Below are 19,941 nucleotides of genomic sequence, written 5' to 3'. Positions count from 1 at the left end.
TTACTACTGAAGGCAAAAGGACTTATGTAGAATTACCTAAAACTAGTCCACTCATTTTAGGTTACTTACTGAAAGTCACAATTGTGGCACCTGGAAAACAGTGCTTAGTCATAGAAAAGTGGAAAGCAAAGATGAGATTACCCTGTAGAGTTAGGATGTTGAACAATTTCTCCTTTTAATTATGGCTTTACTGTGGCAATGTGTTTTGTTTTGTTTTAAAGTTTTTATTTATTTTTAGACAGAGGGGAAGGGAAGGAGAAAGGGGGAGAGAAACATCAGTGTGTGGTTACCTCTCACGTGCCCTTTACTGGGGACCTGGTCCGCACCCCAGGTGTATGCCTTAGACTGGGAATCGAACTGTCAACCCTTTGGTTCGCAGGCCGGTGCTCAGTCCATTGAGCCACACCAGCAAGAGCAGTAATGGGGTTTTTTTTTTTTCCCCTGGAATATATTAAAATTAGAAATATACCCAATTTTCATTTTTAAAAAGTCATCTGTAAATGAGTTTGTAAACTTTTCTTCTTAACTGTATTAGCCCAAAAGACTTAAATGAGGCCATTTGTGCCTGACCAAAATGGTAATAATAGCACTCAGTATGAGTATTGGCGGGCTGACAATAAGAAAGAGAGATAAGTGCCTATTACGTGAATATATCAGCCAGTCTGGATACACAACAGAGTAGAAACCTGTAAAACAAATATCTTCTTAAAAGTTGTTTCTCATAATGCAGTAACATAATTCACAAAGACCTTAATGAAACAAGATTTATATACGTACGTGTGGTTTTGTCTCTCTGTGGGTTAGCTATAAAGTCAGAGAAAAGAGAAGAAATTAAAAGAGTAGATACTGATGAGGCTTTTGTTTTATTTTAAAAAGCCAAGTTTCTACTTAAAACGATTAGCTGTTACTTTGACTTTATTGCAGTTGTTATCAAAGGTTAATTTTTAAAGATTTTATTGTATTAACTGCTCTAACTCGATATTTTTAAAGCAACTTTTTGTATAAACTTTAGACATTTTATATAACACTATAAATGGTAAATCATTTTACATGCCATATCTAACAGATAAATATAATTAAAATAAAATTAAAACATTGGAATTTCAAAATAAGATAAAAATTAAATATTAGTAATATTAAGTGTGAACAATTAAAATATTTTTTTCTGAAAATAAGTTCCTCCCCTAGAGAAATGATCAGTCAGTAATAAAGAGACAGTGGCCTCTCTCTCATCCATTCCCGTATGGCATTAAATTATCAATAGGACATTTCACAGTCATAAAGTCATAATTATTCCTCTCCTTTCATAATTACTGAATACACTGAGTTGTATTCAGAATTTGACCTTCAGAGCACCAGGAAGAAAACTCCACATCTGCCTCAGCCTTCTTGATACCTTTATTAGTCAGACGTGTTTTGCACACCAGTTCTGCTCCAGCTGAGGTTGGATTCCTGTGGTGGAACCAAGAAGGAGCTGACCCCCTGGGTCCTTGTGAGCATCCCTCATCATCATACCTGGTATTGGGCTCTTTCTACACTCAGTTACTGTGAAGCTGCTACTTTAACTTTCCTTGGCAATTATATCCATGAAATCAAGAATATGATGTGCTACTTACATTTTTTTCCATATATATACTTCACATGTTAAATATTCAACTTGAATAGTGAGCCAAATATATCCTTAAACTAGCTAAAACCTTCCTGTGTACTGTCCAGTAAGCCCAGCACATTTCACAGAACTGTCCTGGTTGGCCTCCATGGATGTCTATTGAACCCAATGGCAGTATCTAGAAGACCACAAAGGAGCTTTTTCCTCCAGTGTTTGCCGTTATTTGTCAGAGACGGACTCAGTTGAGTAAAATCTTTTATCCTCTAACCTTTACCCCCTGGACAAATTAACATGTATTTTCCTTTTTTTTAAGAGCCCAGGGTCTTTTTATTACTGGACTACAGACTTAGTTTTCTGAATTTTACTCCACAGCATTAGAGACCATCTCAAGCTGGATCTCCTATATCAAGAGCTAAGACTCTATCAGTTTTCTTCTTATTGTTACTGTGTTGTTACTAATTATCTAAATTTTTTAAAGGAAGGGTTTTTTTGTTTTTTGTTTTAATTTTGTTTTTGGGAAACGTGCACTCCATTAGTGCTTATTTGCCAGCTGGAATAGTCACCTTGGCTACAAAGGTGAATTAAATAGGCAAAATTCCTACCTGTTTGGAACTTAGAGTTCAGTGGGAAAGACAGGCAACTAACCAATGGCAACAATGAAATTATTCTTTAAATAATTTAGAATAATGGTCCGAGTTTGAATCACAGATTTTAAAGAGAATTGTTCATGAGCATAAAAAAATTACCTAAAAGTTTGGACATGAAAAACTACCAAAACACCAAGAGTAAATTCAATATTTGGGATTATAGGGAGGGTGAATTTGAGGATAATAGAAAATATTTATTGAGTGCTACTGTATGCTAGGTCCTTGTTTTATGTATGTGTGTGTGTATTTTGTTTCTTTGAGTTTTTTCACCCATGCTGTGAAAAGTATATCACTTATATTTTATCGAGGAAATAAGTCCAGACAACTTTAATTTGGGACATGTTTCTTTGTCTCTGCACTTTGGCTGCCTCCCTGTGTTTGTTTCTATGTATTAGGTAAAGCTGCTATTTCTCCCAGGCTTGGCAGAGTGGCCTTATATAGTAGGTGTCCTTAGGGTGGAGTGGTGCAGTCTCCCTGGTCACGTGAGTCGTGTTCTCTGGGAACGTCCCTTGTGTGGGTTGCGATGCCCTCCTGTTCCGGTTGAGCCTTAATCGCTCATGGCACATGGGTGGGCGGGATTGACCCTCATGCTGATTTTTTATGAGCACTGGCTGTGGTGACAGTGTAGGAGCTCCTGTGCGGGGGTGGGCCTCATGGAGCAAGATTCGCCCTAGCAGGGCTCTGGTGCCTGGAGAGTCTGCCCTTTAAGTGTGTCATTTATGAAGATACTGAATGTTGGCTGGTGCTCTGGTGTGGTCTGAAGTTGGCCACCCGGTGTGTGGGTTCCGGAGCCTCTTGGAAAGTGCAGGCCAAGATCAGCCAGTGCCTTTACCCTGCCAGGGGTCACCTGGTATGAGGTACAGATAGATCTGCAGTTTGCCACTTGTGCTGGGCTTGAAGGTGCCTGGGAGAGGGTAAGCGGTGACCCACATCTAGCTGCCACTGGTGCCAGGCCTCACGGCACTTACCAAGAGGTACGGGGCATACCAAGGGCAGATATTACTTGTTTGGGTTTGTGAACTTTTGAGAGATTTTAGGAAAGTCCAAAGCATAAGCCAAGACAGGCCGTTTATATAGAAAAACACTAGAAATGACTTGGGTGGGCCCAAAAGTTGGTGGGTTGGGATCTCTGGTAATCACCAGGGCAGGGAGAGCAGTGTTAGCTGGGTTGATGGAAACTCAGATACAGTGTCTGCCTGTGCCTGCAGGGGGAGGGCTCAGCAAAGGAACAATAGCTTCTGCCCACCCTCCTGCTTGGGAGAAAGCAGCCCCACCCTGCCCTGAAGCCAGACAACTCAGTGCCTCCCTATATGACCCAGGCACCTTTTGAGCAGGTGGCTGAGGGCTGGACGTCAGAGTGAATGAGTTCATGTAAGTCTGTACAGGCCCTTTAGGAGACACTGCTGGGACTCCAGAAGCCCTCCATCTCACTCAGCCACAATCTCCACTGGTTTCACAGCCAGAAATTACATGGGGCTGGGACCCCTGGCTTCTCACGGGGTACCTCTGCAGCTGAGATGTCCCTCCCGATTTTTAACCACCATACATGGGTGTGGGACCAGCTAGTTGTGTGTCTCCATCCCTCTTACCAGTTTTGATGGTGGTTTCTTTTGTATAGCCTTAGTTATACAGAAGAAGTTTGAGTTATATATAGAAGTCTTCTGTTCAGCTAGATTACAGGCAGTTCTCAGTAGTGATTGTTCTGTAGTTGTAACTTTGATGTGGTTGTGGGAGGAGGCAAGTACTGCATTTACCTACACCGCCATCTTGACTGGAATTCTGAGCATATTGTTTCTAAAGTCTGGTTTTTACTCCTATGTTACACTGCCTAACTCGTAAATAATAATAATAATAATAATAATAATATGCTTTCTAATGTTATATCAACATGGAAGGGAAAATTCAGGTAATATATTGATACTCTGAAAAGAGATTGTTGCATTTGGACTACACTTTACCAAGTTCCCTGAACAAAACTGATGTGAATGAAATGACGAATGGTTGAACTGGAGAAAAATGACTGACTCAGAAAGCTGATCAGTAAAGTGTTACTGTTCTTGGAGATGAGAGTTAAGTGTTTGGGAGAAAGGGATCCTTTTAGGCCTCAAAGGGACCTTAGAATTGTAAACAGTGGAACACGTTTGCCAAACAATTTATGCAGCTAAACTCAGTCCACTCTGCCCTTCCTCTACCCCACCCCAACCTTGGAGCTCCAGAGTTTAGTTGGTTACAGATGTGGACACAAAAGTACTGCAGGATTCGCACAACTCTCCTGGCTTAATTGAGGTTTCCTTTCTTCACATCGTTGGGAGAATTTAAAAACATACTGGGATGAAAAGGAGTGTTTCTGGAAGAGGAAGCATAAATAAACTCCTGGCCAACTATGGATTATTATTTCAAATTACAAAGCAGAATTTTACTAGGATGTATAGTAAAACACCCGCAAAGTTACCTTCATTGACTTTCTACATTGTTTTTCCTTAAATGCTGTTTTGCTAATTTAAAGAATGCCACATTACGGCTTTATTTATTTACTTCTAGAGATGAATCTAGAGATGAAAATGCAAGCCTCGAGTGCCTTGGGCAAGTAGTATCAAAAAACTCAGAATCCTGTTGCTTTGGATATCTTTATTATACGAATTTTTGATCTTGTTGAAATTAGCAACTCTTGGGCGTGTGGTTTCCAACACCTTAGTAGTTTTTTTGTCATACTGACTACAGTTAAATAAAAAGAATAATATTTACTTCCTTAAATTTATCTTAAACATACTCATACCTAGTAAAGTAAGCCATTGGCTTGATTGCGACCTGATGCAAGCTTCCCTGAAAATAGCTACTAGGATAAAACAAATGTTTGCACTCTTAACTGTTGACAGTTACAACAGCTTCAAACACATTGTATTATTTGTAGATTGTTTCTTTTACTTACTGCACATATTGTCCACACAGTTGTCTTTCTTGGAGCAAGCACTGCAAATATATCCTTTTTTATATGGCCAAGTTGGGTAATTTCCTCTATAAAGTAGAAGAGAACTCCATTAGGAGAGGTGTTTTTTTGTGTGTATTTTTGCAATTGCAATTTACTATGGGTCCCCCACTAAATCATAGTACAGACATCCACAGATTCAGAGGGTTGATAAAAGAAGCGGAGAGAGGAAAGCAGAAATGGAAGTCTGTTAATACTCCCAAGTTTATTCCATGTGCCTATGTCTGTGAACCTGTGTCTTAATCTGCATCATCCCATTTAATTCTTAAGACAACCTGGAGAGGAAGATTTTTTAATTTCTGTTTTATAGCTAAGGAAACTAAAGGTGTAAGGATTAAGTAATTTGCCAAAAATCACAATATATATCACAATATATGTCAGAATCAGAACGAAACTAGATTTGTCAGGCTCGAAGGCAGTGCTCCCCTCCACCTACTGCCTGGCCCGCATGAGTGCTGCCATCCAAAACACTGTGCGCCTCAGAGAAGGCACGGGGACCCCCACTCACTGTCAGTCAGCGAGCCTCAGCGGGTTTTATGGGGTAGGAGCCATTTGGTGGGAAAAGTATTTAACAATAGAGAATTAGAAGTATGAGAGAATTTCTAAAGTGTAAATTGTTTTTACGTAAAAGATGTGACATGAATAATAATCACTGAGTACTCCTTATGTGCTAGGCACTCTGTTCTAAGCCTTACTGAATTAATCCTCTCACCCCCATCAGGAAGATAGAATTATTTCTTTATCCCCATTATACCTTTATACCTATAGCTAGGTACAGAGTGTAAGTAGTCCCCCAGTGTTACAGACTAGAAAGTGAAATAATATGCATGCATTTTACATCCCCATGAACACCTTCAGAGCAGCAGGGAAGAGCTGTGCATCTACACTAATCCTTTTTGGAGCTCTACTTTTGGAAAGGTGTTCTTAACTTTTTATGCCATAGTATCCATAGGCAGGGCCTATGGACTGTTTCTGAAAAGTTTGTTTTTAATGCCTGAAATAAAGCTCATATGATTATGAAGGAAACCAATTGCTCTCAAAATGTAAAAATATTTGTAATACAGTAATAGGTGCTTCTCAATTGAATATTAGATAAGATCAGGCAGGGAGTCTAATACCATTAATTTCATAACAGTGATTAATAAGAACTATTTTAAGATAATCTATTGTAACTGGAATGTGATATGGAAATATCTGTTATATTTACAAAGATATAATATTGCCAATACAAAGCTGATAAGACTGGAGTATTACCTTCATTCATAATGAAATGTAATAGAAGTTAGTGAAAATAGAGATGTTACTTTTTTCTCATCCAAAGCACAGAGACGCCCCTCCCCTAATACTGTACAGTTACCTCCAAAGTTAACCTTCCCTTTTAGAAATAATTTGTTAACCTTTCATTTCTAACCAAAAATGTATGTTCTAACCTTGTTTGGCCCAAATTAACTTAAGCTGTTTTGGAAATTAAATTTACCCTTATGCTTACTTTGTACAAGGAATGTATTCTGATAACAATTATACAGGTGTCCAAAATGGCCATTAATCATGAGAAAATCTTTCATTGTTAAAAAACACCATTCTCAGTGGTTAAGCTCTAGAATGTTTTTAATAAAACCACTTATGCTACTTCATTCTTTGTCTAATCGTGCTTTCCAAACTATAAAGGGAAAGATTTCTACTTCAGAAACAAACGAAAAATGATGCAGTTGAAAATTATGGGGAAATGGCAGGATTCATCTTGGGAGAAACACGCTACTGGAAAGGCCTGGGTATTTCTAGGTGGGGATGGTTAAGACAAAGGGACCTAAAGTGTTCTGCCCAATAAAGAAGAGGAAGTTTTAGTGTTTCCCCTGGTAGCCTGTGAGAAAATGGGTTGGGGTCCTGGCATTCTGGAAAAGAAAAATATCTAAATAAAAAGATTAGTGTGAGTAAGGCCCCCAAGGCAGCGGCGGCCACAGTACGCCGGGTACTGTACTACTTGAGAGCGTCATTTCCTCTTCTGCGCTCCAGCCCTCTCTTCCATTGGTCCACTGAGTGACGGTCTGTTACACAGCATAGCTTTGCTCAGGAGGGCCCAGGGGAATGAAGGAGACAGCTGTGTCTCTCTTTGGGATAATACAGATCAGACAGTCCAGAAGCAGCCAGGAGGAAAAGGGTCAAAACTGTCCTGGGCGAGTGACGTGAACGGAGGGTGTGACTCCAGAGCTGGAGTCCAGGTGACTGGAGATTAAGCATACCACACACAGCTCATTCTGAGAAAATCTGAAGTATTGGGAAAGGTGTTGGACTTCTTAGAATAATGTGGAATGGGAGCCTTTGACGTTTTGTTTATAGGAGAAAAAAACCATCTCAGAAGGCAGAAGGAAGTGACAACTTCTAGCTCCCTCACTCCCCCCGTGTCCTTCCAGTCTATCCTCCACACCCCATGCAGAAAAATCTCTGCATTTAAAGCAGGTCTTGTCATTCTCTTACTTAAAATAGTTGCATGGCTTCCTCTTGCTATATGCATAAAGTTTAATTTGCAGTGGCCTACCAGGCCCTGGAGGGCCTGCGCTGCCCCTTCCCAGCTGCATCTCCTTGAGCGGTCCAAGCACCCTGGTCTGTCCTTTAATCCTCCCCACAATTGTTTTCTCCACCAGGCATCTGTTCCTGAAGTTGTCACACGCCTGCTTCCTGCTCATTCTTCATGCCTAAGCCTAAATATATCACAAAGTTCTTCCCGGATCATTGTAGCTTCAGTAGGGCCTCACTATTGATAGCATTGGTTACAGTATTATTTCTATTTCTTTCATTACTCCGATCACAGCGCAGTTATTTTATTTGTATTTTTATTGCCTATCTCCCCCATAAATATAAATTCCATAAGGGCAGGGAGTATGTTTGGTTTTTTTTGAATAACCGAATATAAAAATGCATTTATTTGTATGATTAAATGAATGTTAATCTTGATAGAAGCATTATAACTGCTTATAAGTTTTACAATCTAATATTGTTTATAACTCTGAAGGCAAGTTAGGTGAGTCTAAACCAGGAGAATTCACATTTGTACCTCATTATTATAAGAACTATTATAAATACTTCACAATCATCATTGCCAGGCATTGCATATACTTGTTTCTCATGTAATTTTCATAGCTACTTGATACTGATCTTTTAGAAAGAATACAAATTCAGAGAGGTTATGTACTTTGTCCAAGCTCACATACACAAGTGAACTAAGGTCTCAAGAGCCTGTATCTTAACCATTGAGATACATAAATGCACACACACACACACACGGTCTGACACAAATGCCTCCTTTTTATTACAAAATCATAAGTATGTAGTTCTGTGACATAACAATGACACACTCAAGCACACCATATGACATTTTAGGTGAAATGTTCAAAATAAAACTATAAATTATTTCACCTATATCATACCCTACCACTCACACTCTTCTTCTGGACCCCGTATAGATGATATATGATAGATAGATAGATAGATAGATAGATAGATAGATAGATAGATAGATAATAGATAGATGATTGTCTAGAGAAAGTCTATCCATTGTTAATATAACAAGAATGATTGACGCAACATCAATGTAACCTGGGAGTGTAGACTGGAATGCGCATGTGTGAAAAGTGGTAACTTCACTGTACTAGTCAGTGGTGGCAGAAGATGCTGTTGAGTGAGCATGTGTACTGTGTGGCTGTTGCATTCGAAATGACTGAGCAAGTAGAGCAATGAATCTGCATCCAATTCTGCATGAAGCTTGAACATTTCTCTGTGGAAACTGGATGATTCAGAAGGCCACAGCTATGGGTAACTGGTGATTGGCAGCTTCATCTACAGTGCACCTGCTCATGCATCATGTCACATGCAGAATTTTTTGGTAAAATATCAAATCACCCAGGTGGCTCAGCTCCCCTACAGCCCAGATTTGGTGCCCTGAAATTTCTGTCTTTTCCTAAAACTAAAATCACCTTTGAAAGGGAAGAGAGATTCAGGGGAAAAAAGGGCAGCTGATGGTGATTGGGAGAACTCTGATGTCCCAAGCTGCCTATTCTGAGGGGGACTGAGGCATTATTGTCCTATGTACCATGTTTCTTGTATCTTGTATCTTCTTCAGTAAATGTCTCTTTTTTTATATTACATATAGTACATGGGTGGATATTTTCTGGACAGACCACACATGCATGTGCACGCACACGCGCATACATTATCTCCCACAATTATGTCAATTTATAGTATTAACAGTGGTAGATAATTTGGCTCTATATATTTAAAAAAATGTAAACATTATATCTTTTACTTAATATACTATTTCTAGGAGTTGTAGGGAAATAGATGTGACCAAAGACTTAGTTCAAGATTGTTCATCATATATTAAAAAAAATAAAATACAGGGGAACGTCTAAATTCCTCACTAGGGTGAAATGCTGTGTGACCATGAAGAGCACAGACTCCGGAACCAGGCGGCACCGCTCACAGTCCCGTCACGACGTTGGCTCACTGAGGGAGCTTGGGCAGGCTCTGCAGCCAGGCAGTTTTCTTCCCTGCCGCCCAGGGTAATAACAGGAGTTATGTCACAGGCTTTTGTGAAGATTAAATAAGTTAATACCTGTGAAGCAATCAGAGCAGTGCTTAGCACATGATAAGCTCTGTAGGAACATTCTCTCTCATTTTTTATAATTGATATTTTAATGACCTAAAAAATGCTCATGGTATAATTTTAAGTAAAAAATAGAGAACATGTATTTCTAGTATGATCTCGGTTTTCTAAATATGTGTGTGAAGCATAAGCGCACATAGAAGTTTATAGGAGGGTGAGGGGAGAGGTCATATAACTTCCCCATTTTCCAAAGGGAAATGAATTGTATATATTTAAAAGCAAAACTGTCAAAAATAAATTAGTTACATAAATTGAGAAATTCAATTCAGTTATTTGTTTTGACAATTGTACAAAAACTGCAAAGTTTTTAATAAATAAATATAAAATAACACCAAACCTCCCATTTTGTGGTTTTATTACCACACCTAATTGATCTATGTCCCTGAAAACACTTCAGTCTTGCTACTGTTAAAAATGAGTGCATGTATTTATGTAGTATTTATAAAGGGTGTACACACACACAAACACATAGAAAAATGTACCAGAATGTTAATGTAGATTTGTAGGCAGGGAAGTTAAGGCTAATATTTATTTTCTTTTTTACACTTTATTTAGATTTTCTGCAATGAAGATAAATACCCGTAAAATAGAACTTAATTTTTTCTTGTTTTAGAAAGAGATTGGTTTGGACACTTACGCTGGTCCGTAGTTGCATACAAAATGTGCTACGTTGGAGAAATCAAGGCCAGAAACTTTAGGACAATGTTGCACTGCACAGCCAACTTTGTAACTATCTGCCCAAATAACCTGAAAGAAAAAAAAAGGATATTTAACAAGAGATAGATAAACATTTGATTCTGATTAGACCTCCAGAAACATGGTGAGGTATATTCACTCTAGTTAGGTAGAACACATACTCCCAGGGAAGTTTTAGGTGCTCAGAATTCAGGTGGAAACAAGTCTTGTACATTATTATTATTTGTGCTGTGTGTCTGAAATAAACATATAAAAAATAACTAAGACAATTTTTGACAGCACAATGAAGAAACAGGGTAATGCGAGGGAGCCCCAGATGGGGAGGAGGAAGCGGCTTTGCTTTAACTTCGGTGTTCAGGCAAAACGTCTCGTCTCCGGGGAGGCGGCATTTAAGCTGAGAGCTGGACGAGGAGAAGACAGCACTGCAGCGTGAAAGGCTGTGCAGGAGAGCTACGTCTCGAAGAGCGCTCCACGCAGAAGGAGCACTCAGGGCGAAGGCGCTGAGAGCTGGGCAGCCGTGAGAAGGATCCCGTGGGTGGGGGAGATCTGCAGGCAATGAGGTCAGAGGCAGAGCAGCCGGCCACGGGGAACTTTGTATGTATGTGAATCATAGGGCCTTTTTTCATGTCTTGGAAAAGGTCCCTTTGGTTGTGATGAAGTAAATGGACAGAGAAGGGCAAGAGAAGAAAAGGGAGGATGGGACTTAGAAGGCCGTTGCTGTGGTACAAGAAAGAAAAGATCACACTTGGGTGATAGTCATGGAATTTCTGAGATCTGATCGGGTTTGTGGTTCAGCTTAGACATAAAGCTGAAAGTATTTTCTTTTGCTTTGAGTGTGAAGTGAAGAGGAAGGAGAAAAATCAAGTTTATGTTCTAGGCCCAAACAACATTTACTGAGGTGGGGAAATCGTAGGAGTAGGAAGATGGATGGGAACGGGGTCGGGCCTCTGCTCAAGCCGGCTGCTTTTGAGATGCCTATCGGATGTCCACATGCACACCGACTTTGCTGAGTAGAACCACCTGCAGCTCAAAGACATGGATCTGGAAGACACGACTAGATTAGATCACATAGGCAAGGATAATAGAAAAAAAAAAAGTGAGATCGTGGGATAAAGAACACCAACCAGCAAAGGTGATTGAAAGCAGTGGTCAGTGATATAGGAGGGAAACCAAGAACAGAGCAGCTTCAGGGAGAGGGTCCCTGTGACCAGAAGGGCTGCATGCTCGGTTTAATTCAATGCTGTCACATTTTAGCACTTTTAGTGGCACTATTTTCTTCCTTATTTATTATTCTTCCTTATTTTTCAACAAGGGACTCCACATTCTCATTTTGCACAAATTTTATAGTTCATCTTGACACTCATCTTGATGAGTATTTAGCTCATCTTAAAGAAAAAAAGTATTTGAAGAGCTAGTCTCTGGAGCTGTGCCAGCCGGTAAAAGCACTCCTTTTACAGTGATACCAAATTGCATTGTAAATTATTTTTAGTAGTACGTTTTTTGCAACTTTGTGACAAGAACTGTGCTGCACATGAGGGATGCAAAGGCGAATGGGCTGGAGTCGGTAGAAGCCTTCACAAAACGGAGAGAAGCCGCCAGGAAACCATTACCTAGGGCTTTCACACTGTGAGGGGAAGCAGAAGGTGTAAGGGAGTGTACAGCACGGGGCCTTCCCCAGGTAGGAAGGTGGAACGGAAGCTGGTGGAGCTGGGCTGGGAGCCAGGAGAAGTGTTCCAGCCAAAGGGAACATCTCTGTGAACCCAAGAAAGACTCAGAACTGAGACGGGGCCATGTGACTGCAGAGAAAGATCAAGTTTACTTGGAAAAAAAAAATCAATCATAAAATCCTCTCCTTGGAGAGAGAGTATAGAGTGAGGGACGGGGGAGCTGAGGATGCTTTTCCAAGGCTTAAAGGTGGAGTCTGGGGGAGGGGCGGAGCTAGCAGGTGGTTGGCAAAGGCTCAGGAAGGCCACTGCTCTGCTGTTCTATCTGTCCCGAGCCTCGGTTTGATAAAGGGGCAGGAGCTGAGGAGGCGGCTCTGGTCTCCTGCAGAGGGGCAGTGCTCTCCTTTGGCAAGGACGGCCCCCTCCCCGTCCCCCTATCCAAGTGAGGTGTTTTCCCTTCACTTCTCACGCCCAGGAATCCCCTGCAGGGAACTCCCGGTAACCAAATGACTTAGGCTTCTATCTCTTTGAGAGAACCTAGCTTCATGGTCATGAATTCTCAGGTTTGGCCTTTGTACTTTTAGTTTCCAAACATTTTTGTATTTATTTTAATTTTTTTTTTTTTTTTTTTTTACTCACTGCATCTCAAAGTGATTTCACCTGGGTTGTATTTAAAATGCGGATTTCTGGACACATCTCAGACCCTCTGACTGACTGACTGGCTGACTGAATGAATGAATGAATGAGTGAGAGTCACTAGAATTGTCTTAGAAATCTGTGTTTCAGCTCTGGTGATTCTTACTTATGCTAATTGGGTTCACTGTTTTCTATAATTCCTTTCCTATCACTTTAGTTCATTTTGTATTTTTTTTACCCTTTGGTCTTTGAGAACTTTCTTCAGTGTTTTATCTCAAGCATTCTTACTCTTTGCTCCCCCCCACCCCTTTAATGCTTTATGCTATTCTTCTTCTACTTTCTTTTATATTTCTGCTCTCTTTGTCTCCAAGAGTATGCAAATGTTAGTATTCATTTTGTGTTTTAGTTGGTCTCTTTTTTTAGAAGTCAGGTTGTAATTGACATACAGTAAAATCCATCTTTTTTAGGTATACAGTTCAATAAATTTTGTCAAAAACATAGAGTTGTGTAGCCTTATTCGTATTGAAGAACTAGGGAATTTCCATCACCTCCCAAAGTTCCCTTAAGCCCTTTTCTAGTCAGCACTATCTCCCCCCCAGGCCCTGGCAATCACTAACTTGTTTTTGTCTTTGTAGTTTTGCCTTTTCCAGAATGTTATACAAATAGGATCAGTTTGATTGTAGCCTTTGAATCTGGCTTCTTTCATTTAGCATAAGCCTTCTGAGATTCATTCATATTGTTGAAGCTATCAGTAGCCTCTCCTTTTCATTGCTGATTAAAATAGTTATTGCATGTATGTACCACAATTAATGTAGCCATTCAATTTGGTCTCTGTACAGCTTCATGGGCGTTCAGATTCTGAGTTAAATTTGTGAGCTCTGGGGCAGTAAAGTCTGAGTTCATATTCCAGCTCAGCCACTCACTGTGTGACCTTGGTCTTAATTAAATGAGGGTAACACCAACTCCACAGGCTTATTTTGACATTTTAACTGGGCTAATAAGAAAATGCTTAGAACAGCTTCTGGAACATAATAAGCACTCAACAAATGTTCATGTTTAATTCTCTTATAATTTTTTTGTTTTAAAATTTTTGAAAAAATTTTAATCAGGCAGATTGCTGTTATACATGTCTTTAATTATATTATTAAATTTGAAATCAATATTAAATAAATATTAATGAAATAAATATATAAATATTTATTATATATTATAATATATAACATTATATATTATAATATGGTGAATATTATATTACCATATAAGGTAAACAAAAAACATAATTATAAAAAAGTAAGAGCTACTCATTGAGAATTTAGTTAGTGCCAGGGAAATGTTAAGCACTTTACATGCAACATGATGTTTAACTTCATAACAAGTCAAGAAATATCTATTGTCCTGATTTTAATAGATGAGCGTTGGAACCTAATTCTACTTGACCAAGAAGTACTGTGAGCACAGTTCATGCCCTAAATAGGATGCCTTCAATGGCTTTCCTCTTTTAGCAGAACCAGGAACGACTGTCTATACTTTACTAATTAAAAAATAAAACAAAAAAACATTGCATTGGAGGGACTCAGTAGGAGCAGGCATGCTTATCCCTTCTAACATCCCCTTCCCACCTTCTTCCCCTTCCAGTCTCAGCATCTCAGAGTCCATCAGGTTCCTTATCAAAAGTATGGTAAACTTGCAGCATATAAAAAGCCAGCTAGAAAAATTGTGAAACGTGTCATATTTCCTTTGGTTCTGTGAGAGTGTAAAAGAAAATAATAAAAATTTCAAGAGGTTTGGTTGGGGTGGGCAGAAGTGGGATTGATCTGAAAACAAACAATAGCGCCTTCTAGTGGGCATCCTCAACACTACTAATCCTAAATTGTGACCCCGCCCAGGTACTGAAGTAAAACTATTTCCAAACTTTACAAAGCTGAACTACTAGCAACAAAATATATAATTTAAATACTCTTCCATATTAATATACCAAAATTCTTCCACAATACAAATCATCTGTAGTGAAGACAGAACGGAAGTGTTAACATTTTAAGAAGTACAACACCTTTGTGAGGTAATGATGGATCTGAATCTATTGTCTTTATACAATGACCCCTCATGGGCCAAGATCTGAAAATAACTTGTTTTTTATTAATAAAAGATGACAATAAGTTGGAGATTATAATACCCAATTGAGGTAGTTTCCAGCATGAATTTAAAAGGGCAAGTCTTGAATCTCCCAGCAAGGTTTCGTACAAGCAGAGCCGTCTTCCAATATAATTGTTGAGAAACCAGCTCATGGACGAAATGTAATCTTTGTTCAGTGCAAACTGAATACTAGTACCTTACTAGATAATTTACATATACTGTATTATGTAATCTTTATAACACACCTAATATCTGAATCCAGCTCTTCTTACCGACTAAATGACATTGGGAAAACAATTTCATAACTGTTCTGAGGCTGTTTATTTTATCGATGGAGAACAGGGCCTCTCTTATAGGTCTGTGGTGAGAATTCAAAGAGGCCTTAGATATAAGGAGCTAAGCGCCATGCTCATTTAAAAAGTAATTGCTGGTGATGCATCTTCCCAGACCCAGTGGGTACTGGACATGTTCCCCATAATGAGTGCCCCTCTTTTGAAGTGGGAGTACATTGTCTCTTAAAGAGGACAGGTTAGGATCACTCAGCCTGGGCTCTGATACCTCCATGCAAGGAAGATGATTTTAGGAAATGAGTTTTCCCATGACATAAACATTAGCCCTCCTTTTCCCTGCTAGATGTAAGGGGAAATTTTAGAAGTAAGCTTAGTTAGGAGGGCCATCTCTAAAAATCTCAGGCCTATGTGACATAAAATCAAGTTCTGTCTTCCTGGAATTATAGATATGGAGTGTCTTAACTTGCATCGTTTAAATCTTTTGTCAATTTGACAGTTTTTTGAGCTCTATTTGGTGTGCTAAGTTACTAGCCATTTTTCTGAAGTGCCAAGCTGATTTGTACACATTGTACACATTATGCACCGTGTTAATTTTGCCTGGCATTGTCATCCCTTTCCTTTTCATTTGACAAATTCTCACTTAGCTTTCAAGAACGGACTTCTATGTTTCCTGCTGTGTGAGCAACTCCTATGTCTCTATACCTCCCATTGGCCAGATAAGTAGCTCTGTCCTCTTTGCTCATATGGTACTTTGTCAGTTTCTCCAAATTGCACCATCCAGGTATTATAATACGTCCATTTACACATATGTCTCTTCCCAAAGAAGGCCAACTGCTAAGGGTCAGGGCCACCCGCAGCTCCGTCCCTCAGTCCCTAGCTCAACCCCTGTTCTCCCCACTCCTACTTCTCTGCGGTTGTACTCCCCCGTGCAAATGTCAACACGTAAGCAATCTCCGGGGCTGTTTTTCTGGAATCGGGACTAATACATATGAGCAGTGCCTTAGTGCCTGGTGTAGGATAGAAGCCTAAACACTGCCCGAATGAGAGTTGGCATCCTCAAGCTGACCATTTCTGGTGATTTAAACACCAAAATGCTTAGTGTTATGAGGTACCACTTGTAGGCAGTCTGGATTTAGCTTTCTTGTCCTCTTGGACTTGTGGGAACTCAACAAAATTTATTTTCTGGTTAATTTTATTTGTAAACATAAACCAGAATTGATAGTTTATGAGATAAGTCTAGGGGGAACTGATTTATATTTCCAAGACATGGGCTAATGCTACTCATGATCTCAAAACTCCTCCTTACAATAATCTTGAGATGAAAATTTCACTGAAATGAGTCCTGGCCTTCTCATCATAATAATCCCCTGTAACTTTGCCAAACTTGTCTTACCTGTAATAATGCCAGCGAGGTCAAAGGCTTTATAAGGCTGAACTGTATTGAGAGTTTTTCTAAGAACATTTGCTCTTTAAAAGCACTTGATATTCCAAGTTAGCTGCCTTGTTAGGAATGTTTTTGCCATCATACCGCATTTCAACATATTCTTGTACATTGAAACCAGTCAAACCTAGATTGAGTACCTTTAGTTATTGGTTTAACAAGGACTGCCAGGAAATAAAAGTAAAGAAACAAAATGTGTTCAGGATAGGAAGGTAGCCTATCAAGAAGACTTTAGAAGATGCTTCCTCGGAATTTCTTTTCATAATGTTGTCAACCCGAGTTAGGGTTAAAGACCTAAAACAAGCTTAAGTAAAAAAAAAATTCTCAATGGGAGGCTTTGGATTTGGCTTTGGGACTAATACCATCAATTTTGGGGATATAAAAGCCACACCATGGTATATACAAGTTCCTATGTTGGCCTTTCCATAGGGGGTGTGACTGTGGGTTTCTTTTCTATTATTGTGGTACTAAATAGTTCTCAATCCATTTTTGAAAGAATAAGAGGATACGAAAGCATTAATTCTTATTGATACTTCTGCCTGAGAGGGTTATTTCTCCCAATTTTATAGTTTCAAAACAACTACCTAAATTTTGTAGAGTGCTCATACTTGAAAATCCACTCATAGTGTCCTTTGATTACTCGCAAATGGAATAAAGGCCCACAGGAAGATAGCTGTTATCAAAACTGTTCAAAACCTTGATGGGCCTCACATTTTACCTATGTCTACTTAACTAAACTCTTCAACTACTATCATATTTGGCATTAGAGCCTGTTCCACTTATTTGTTTTTAAGAGTAAGCCTGTAATCCTGACTGTTGCATTTTTATAGATGTACTAGCTTCCTGTATATTTTATTAACACTAGGCTCTGGTGTTCTCCTCACCCATGAAAAGGTGGTTTCAAGAGAATATATAGTAGGTCCTTACCTGAGTGTAGTGGCCACAGACCTTGCTGCATTTCTGAGTTGGGAAGTCATAGTATTGAATTTCATTGTACCAGCTGGTGATGGCTGAAGACACAGAAAAGATGGAGACAGTCCCAGTCCAGATGTTTTCTCCCAGTGAAGTGAAATTTGAGTGCAGCCTATAGGGTATCTTCAGCTTTTCATTATGTGAAAACTTACAATTTCTTGCCCATGCTTTTGCAACCTGGGCTAGTGCTGGGTCCCAAGTCTGCAAAAATAAATATTAAACAACAAGAGGGTCAAGAGTGGAACCTGCTATCCAACAATGTAACTGGAGTTAGCAAAGTGGGAATTTGGGGCAAGTGGTGTGATGGCAAGAATAGAGAAGTAACCATTGTGTATGGGTCCTCTATGTAAGTGGGTCTTCAAGGAATAAGCAGGGCTCGTAGGAAACATGATCATCTAGTTCTGTGAATTTGAAAATCCGGATGATTGACACAGACCAACATTTCACCGAAGATCCATTCTATGTTTTCCTCACTATCTGAAAGCAGAGCAGACTATGAAACCTTTTGTAAAGTTTCAAAAAGTTTCGAAAACCTTTTGAAAAGTTTCGAAAAGTTTTGAAAACTTTTGTAAGTCAAAAGGTTTCAAAAGGATGGAAAAAGGATGGAAAGCGAAAAAGCAATTATCTCAGGACACATCTTGTTAATGGATGCATAAAGTAAATTGAACTGAAAAACAGATGTTCACAGACACAGATCAAAGCTGTGGCAGCTTCACACTGCAATGCTGAGTGTGGTTCCTGGGAGGAGCTTGGAATCACCACCCTCGCTGCTCAGGGTGCGGCTGCTTCTGTAACGGCAGTGAAACAAACACTGGCTGTTACTTTTGCATTTCACTTTTTTCCCTTAGAAGCAAAAATCCTCTTCAGATTTCGCTCAGTTGGCCAAAACAGGTCTAAATGTCGGTCTTTCATAAAAGTAAAGTGGCATGAAAACTTTTGAAAAGCGAGGGATACCTGTATGTGCAAAATACTGTGTACTGTTTCACACATTTTATCAAATTTAACAACCACAATACCTTATATCTCAAAAATTATGGTCAGAAATGTTAAAAACCAGCTCAAAGCCACAGAACTGGTATTCAAACCCAAACCTAAGTGACTCAAAATCCTATCTTCCCCCAGACTCTATGCTGTCTTCCTGAAAAAGGCAATACTCTTCTAGCAACAAAAAAGTAAACTTAGAGACAACACAAACAAAAATCGCTCACAAAAATTAAAAGGGGAGAAGATGACAGAAAGAGAAGAGCGGCCTATCTGTGACCAAAGGAAAGGAAGTGTGCAAAATGAGAACTGAAATGTACTTGCTTAGCTGTCGATGGAGCTACGACAGGTTTGTTTTGATCACAGATGGTAAATTTACTGAGCACATAAATCACAATGAAAAAAGTCATTCATGGTTACCAAGGATTTGCCTCCAAAATCCGTATGCATTAGTTGTTTCTAACTGACTTATGCCACAGACACTGAGAGTTCACTTACCATGTAGAGCATATCACTGGCTCTTGGCTTCACCTCTGATCGAAACTTGTTATGAATGTGAACACAGTCTTTGATGAAACCTTCATTGTCGATGTCTGGCAAACGACTTGCTGAATGTGAATAACTGGAGACTACGGAAACCACCCAGGCTGTCACAGCGAGTGTGACTCTCATGGTCCGTTGGTCTGGCGTGGAGCCCAGGAGGCTGGAATTTGGAGCTGCTGCAGGTTCTGAGAGTGTGTTTGCTTGTCTCTCTGTTTCACACAGCACGGCCAGCTGACTTCAGCTTTAAGAAAGTAGAACATTAAGTGACAGCAAAATTATGGATATGAGTTTCTCCATATATGGTTTCTTGCTTTTAACCCTGTTTTCAGTGGTTCTCAGTGACACAGCACCTATTATAACAGATTTTTATGTGGCTGAGTCAGACTTTGGTTTGAGTTTAGCAGGAATCTCCAGAAATAACAGTTTCGATTTTTTACAGAGGTTCTGCTGGATAAATGAAGACAAATCTTTCACTTGTAGAAATGCCTTGTGAAAATGCTTTTTAAAACTTTTCTGGGAAACTCATCAGCACATGGTAGTTGAAATACCTAGTTAACATCATAACTTGACTTAGATATGCCCTTTTAAATACATGATGAGCTTTCTCATTTTCCTGGGGGAGAAATGATGTATAATTCCTTATACCCCTATCTATTCCTCTCTAATTAGAACCTATAAATATT

The 19,941-nt window shown here is 39.4% G+C and overlaps 1 protein-coding gene across 1 annotated transcript; it reads right to left on the bottom strand.

Moving 5' to 3' along the window:
- Window positions 1-145: 145 nt before the first annotated feature.
- GLIPR1 (GLI pathogenesis related 1) lies at window positions 146-19,477 on the bottom strand. Its single transcript, XM_054580126.1, has 6 exons — window positions 19,214-19,477; window positions 17,690-17,935; window positions 10,540-10,649; window positions 5,186-5,271; window positions 778-804; window positions 146-686 (listed from the first exon to the last, which is right to left on the bottom strand). Exons 1-6 carry the CDS (start codon window positions 19,385-19,387, stop codon window positions 532-534), a joined length of 798 nt encoding a protein of 265 aa, XP_054436101.1. The 5' UTR covers window positions 19,388-19,477; the 3' UTR covers window positions 146-531.
- Window positions 19,478-19,941: the final 464 nt, after the last annotated feature.

Source organism: Pteronotus mesoamericanus, unplaced genomic scaffold, assembly GCF_021234165.1.
Source record: "Pteronotus mesoamericanus isolate MK-2021 breed Mesoamerican mustached bat unplaced genomic scaffold, CSHL_Meso_final contig_56, whole genome shotgun sequence".
In the NCBI taxonomy this organism is placed as follows: domain Eukaryota; kingdom Metazoa; phylum Chordata; class Mammalia; order Chiroptera; family Mormoopidae; genus Pteronotus; species Pteronotus mesoamericanus.
This window is presented reverse-complemented; position numbering and strand designations above follow the sequence as displayed.

Bases quoted from the DNA above. Each gene is read 5' to 3' on its own strand.
- GLIPR1 (XM_054580126.1), bottom strand. From the start codon at position 19,387: ATGAGAGTCACACTCGCTGTGACAGCCTGGGTGGTTTCCGTAGTCTCC. The intron at 10,650-17,689 runs GTAAGGACCTAC...TTTTTCTTTCAG, and splicing joins TCTGTGGCCACTACACTCAG to GTTATTTGGGCAGATAGTTA. The intron at 805-5,185 runs GTAAGTAAAAGA...CTGACTTTATAG, and splicing joins CTGTGTGGACAATATGTGCA to CTAACCCACAGAGAGACAAA.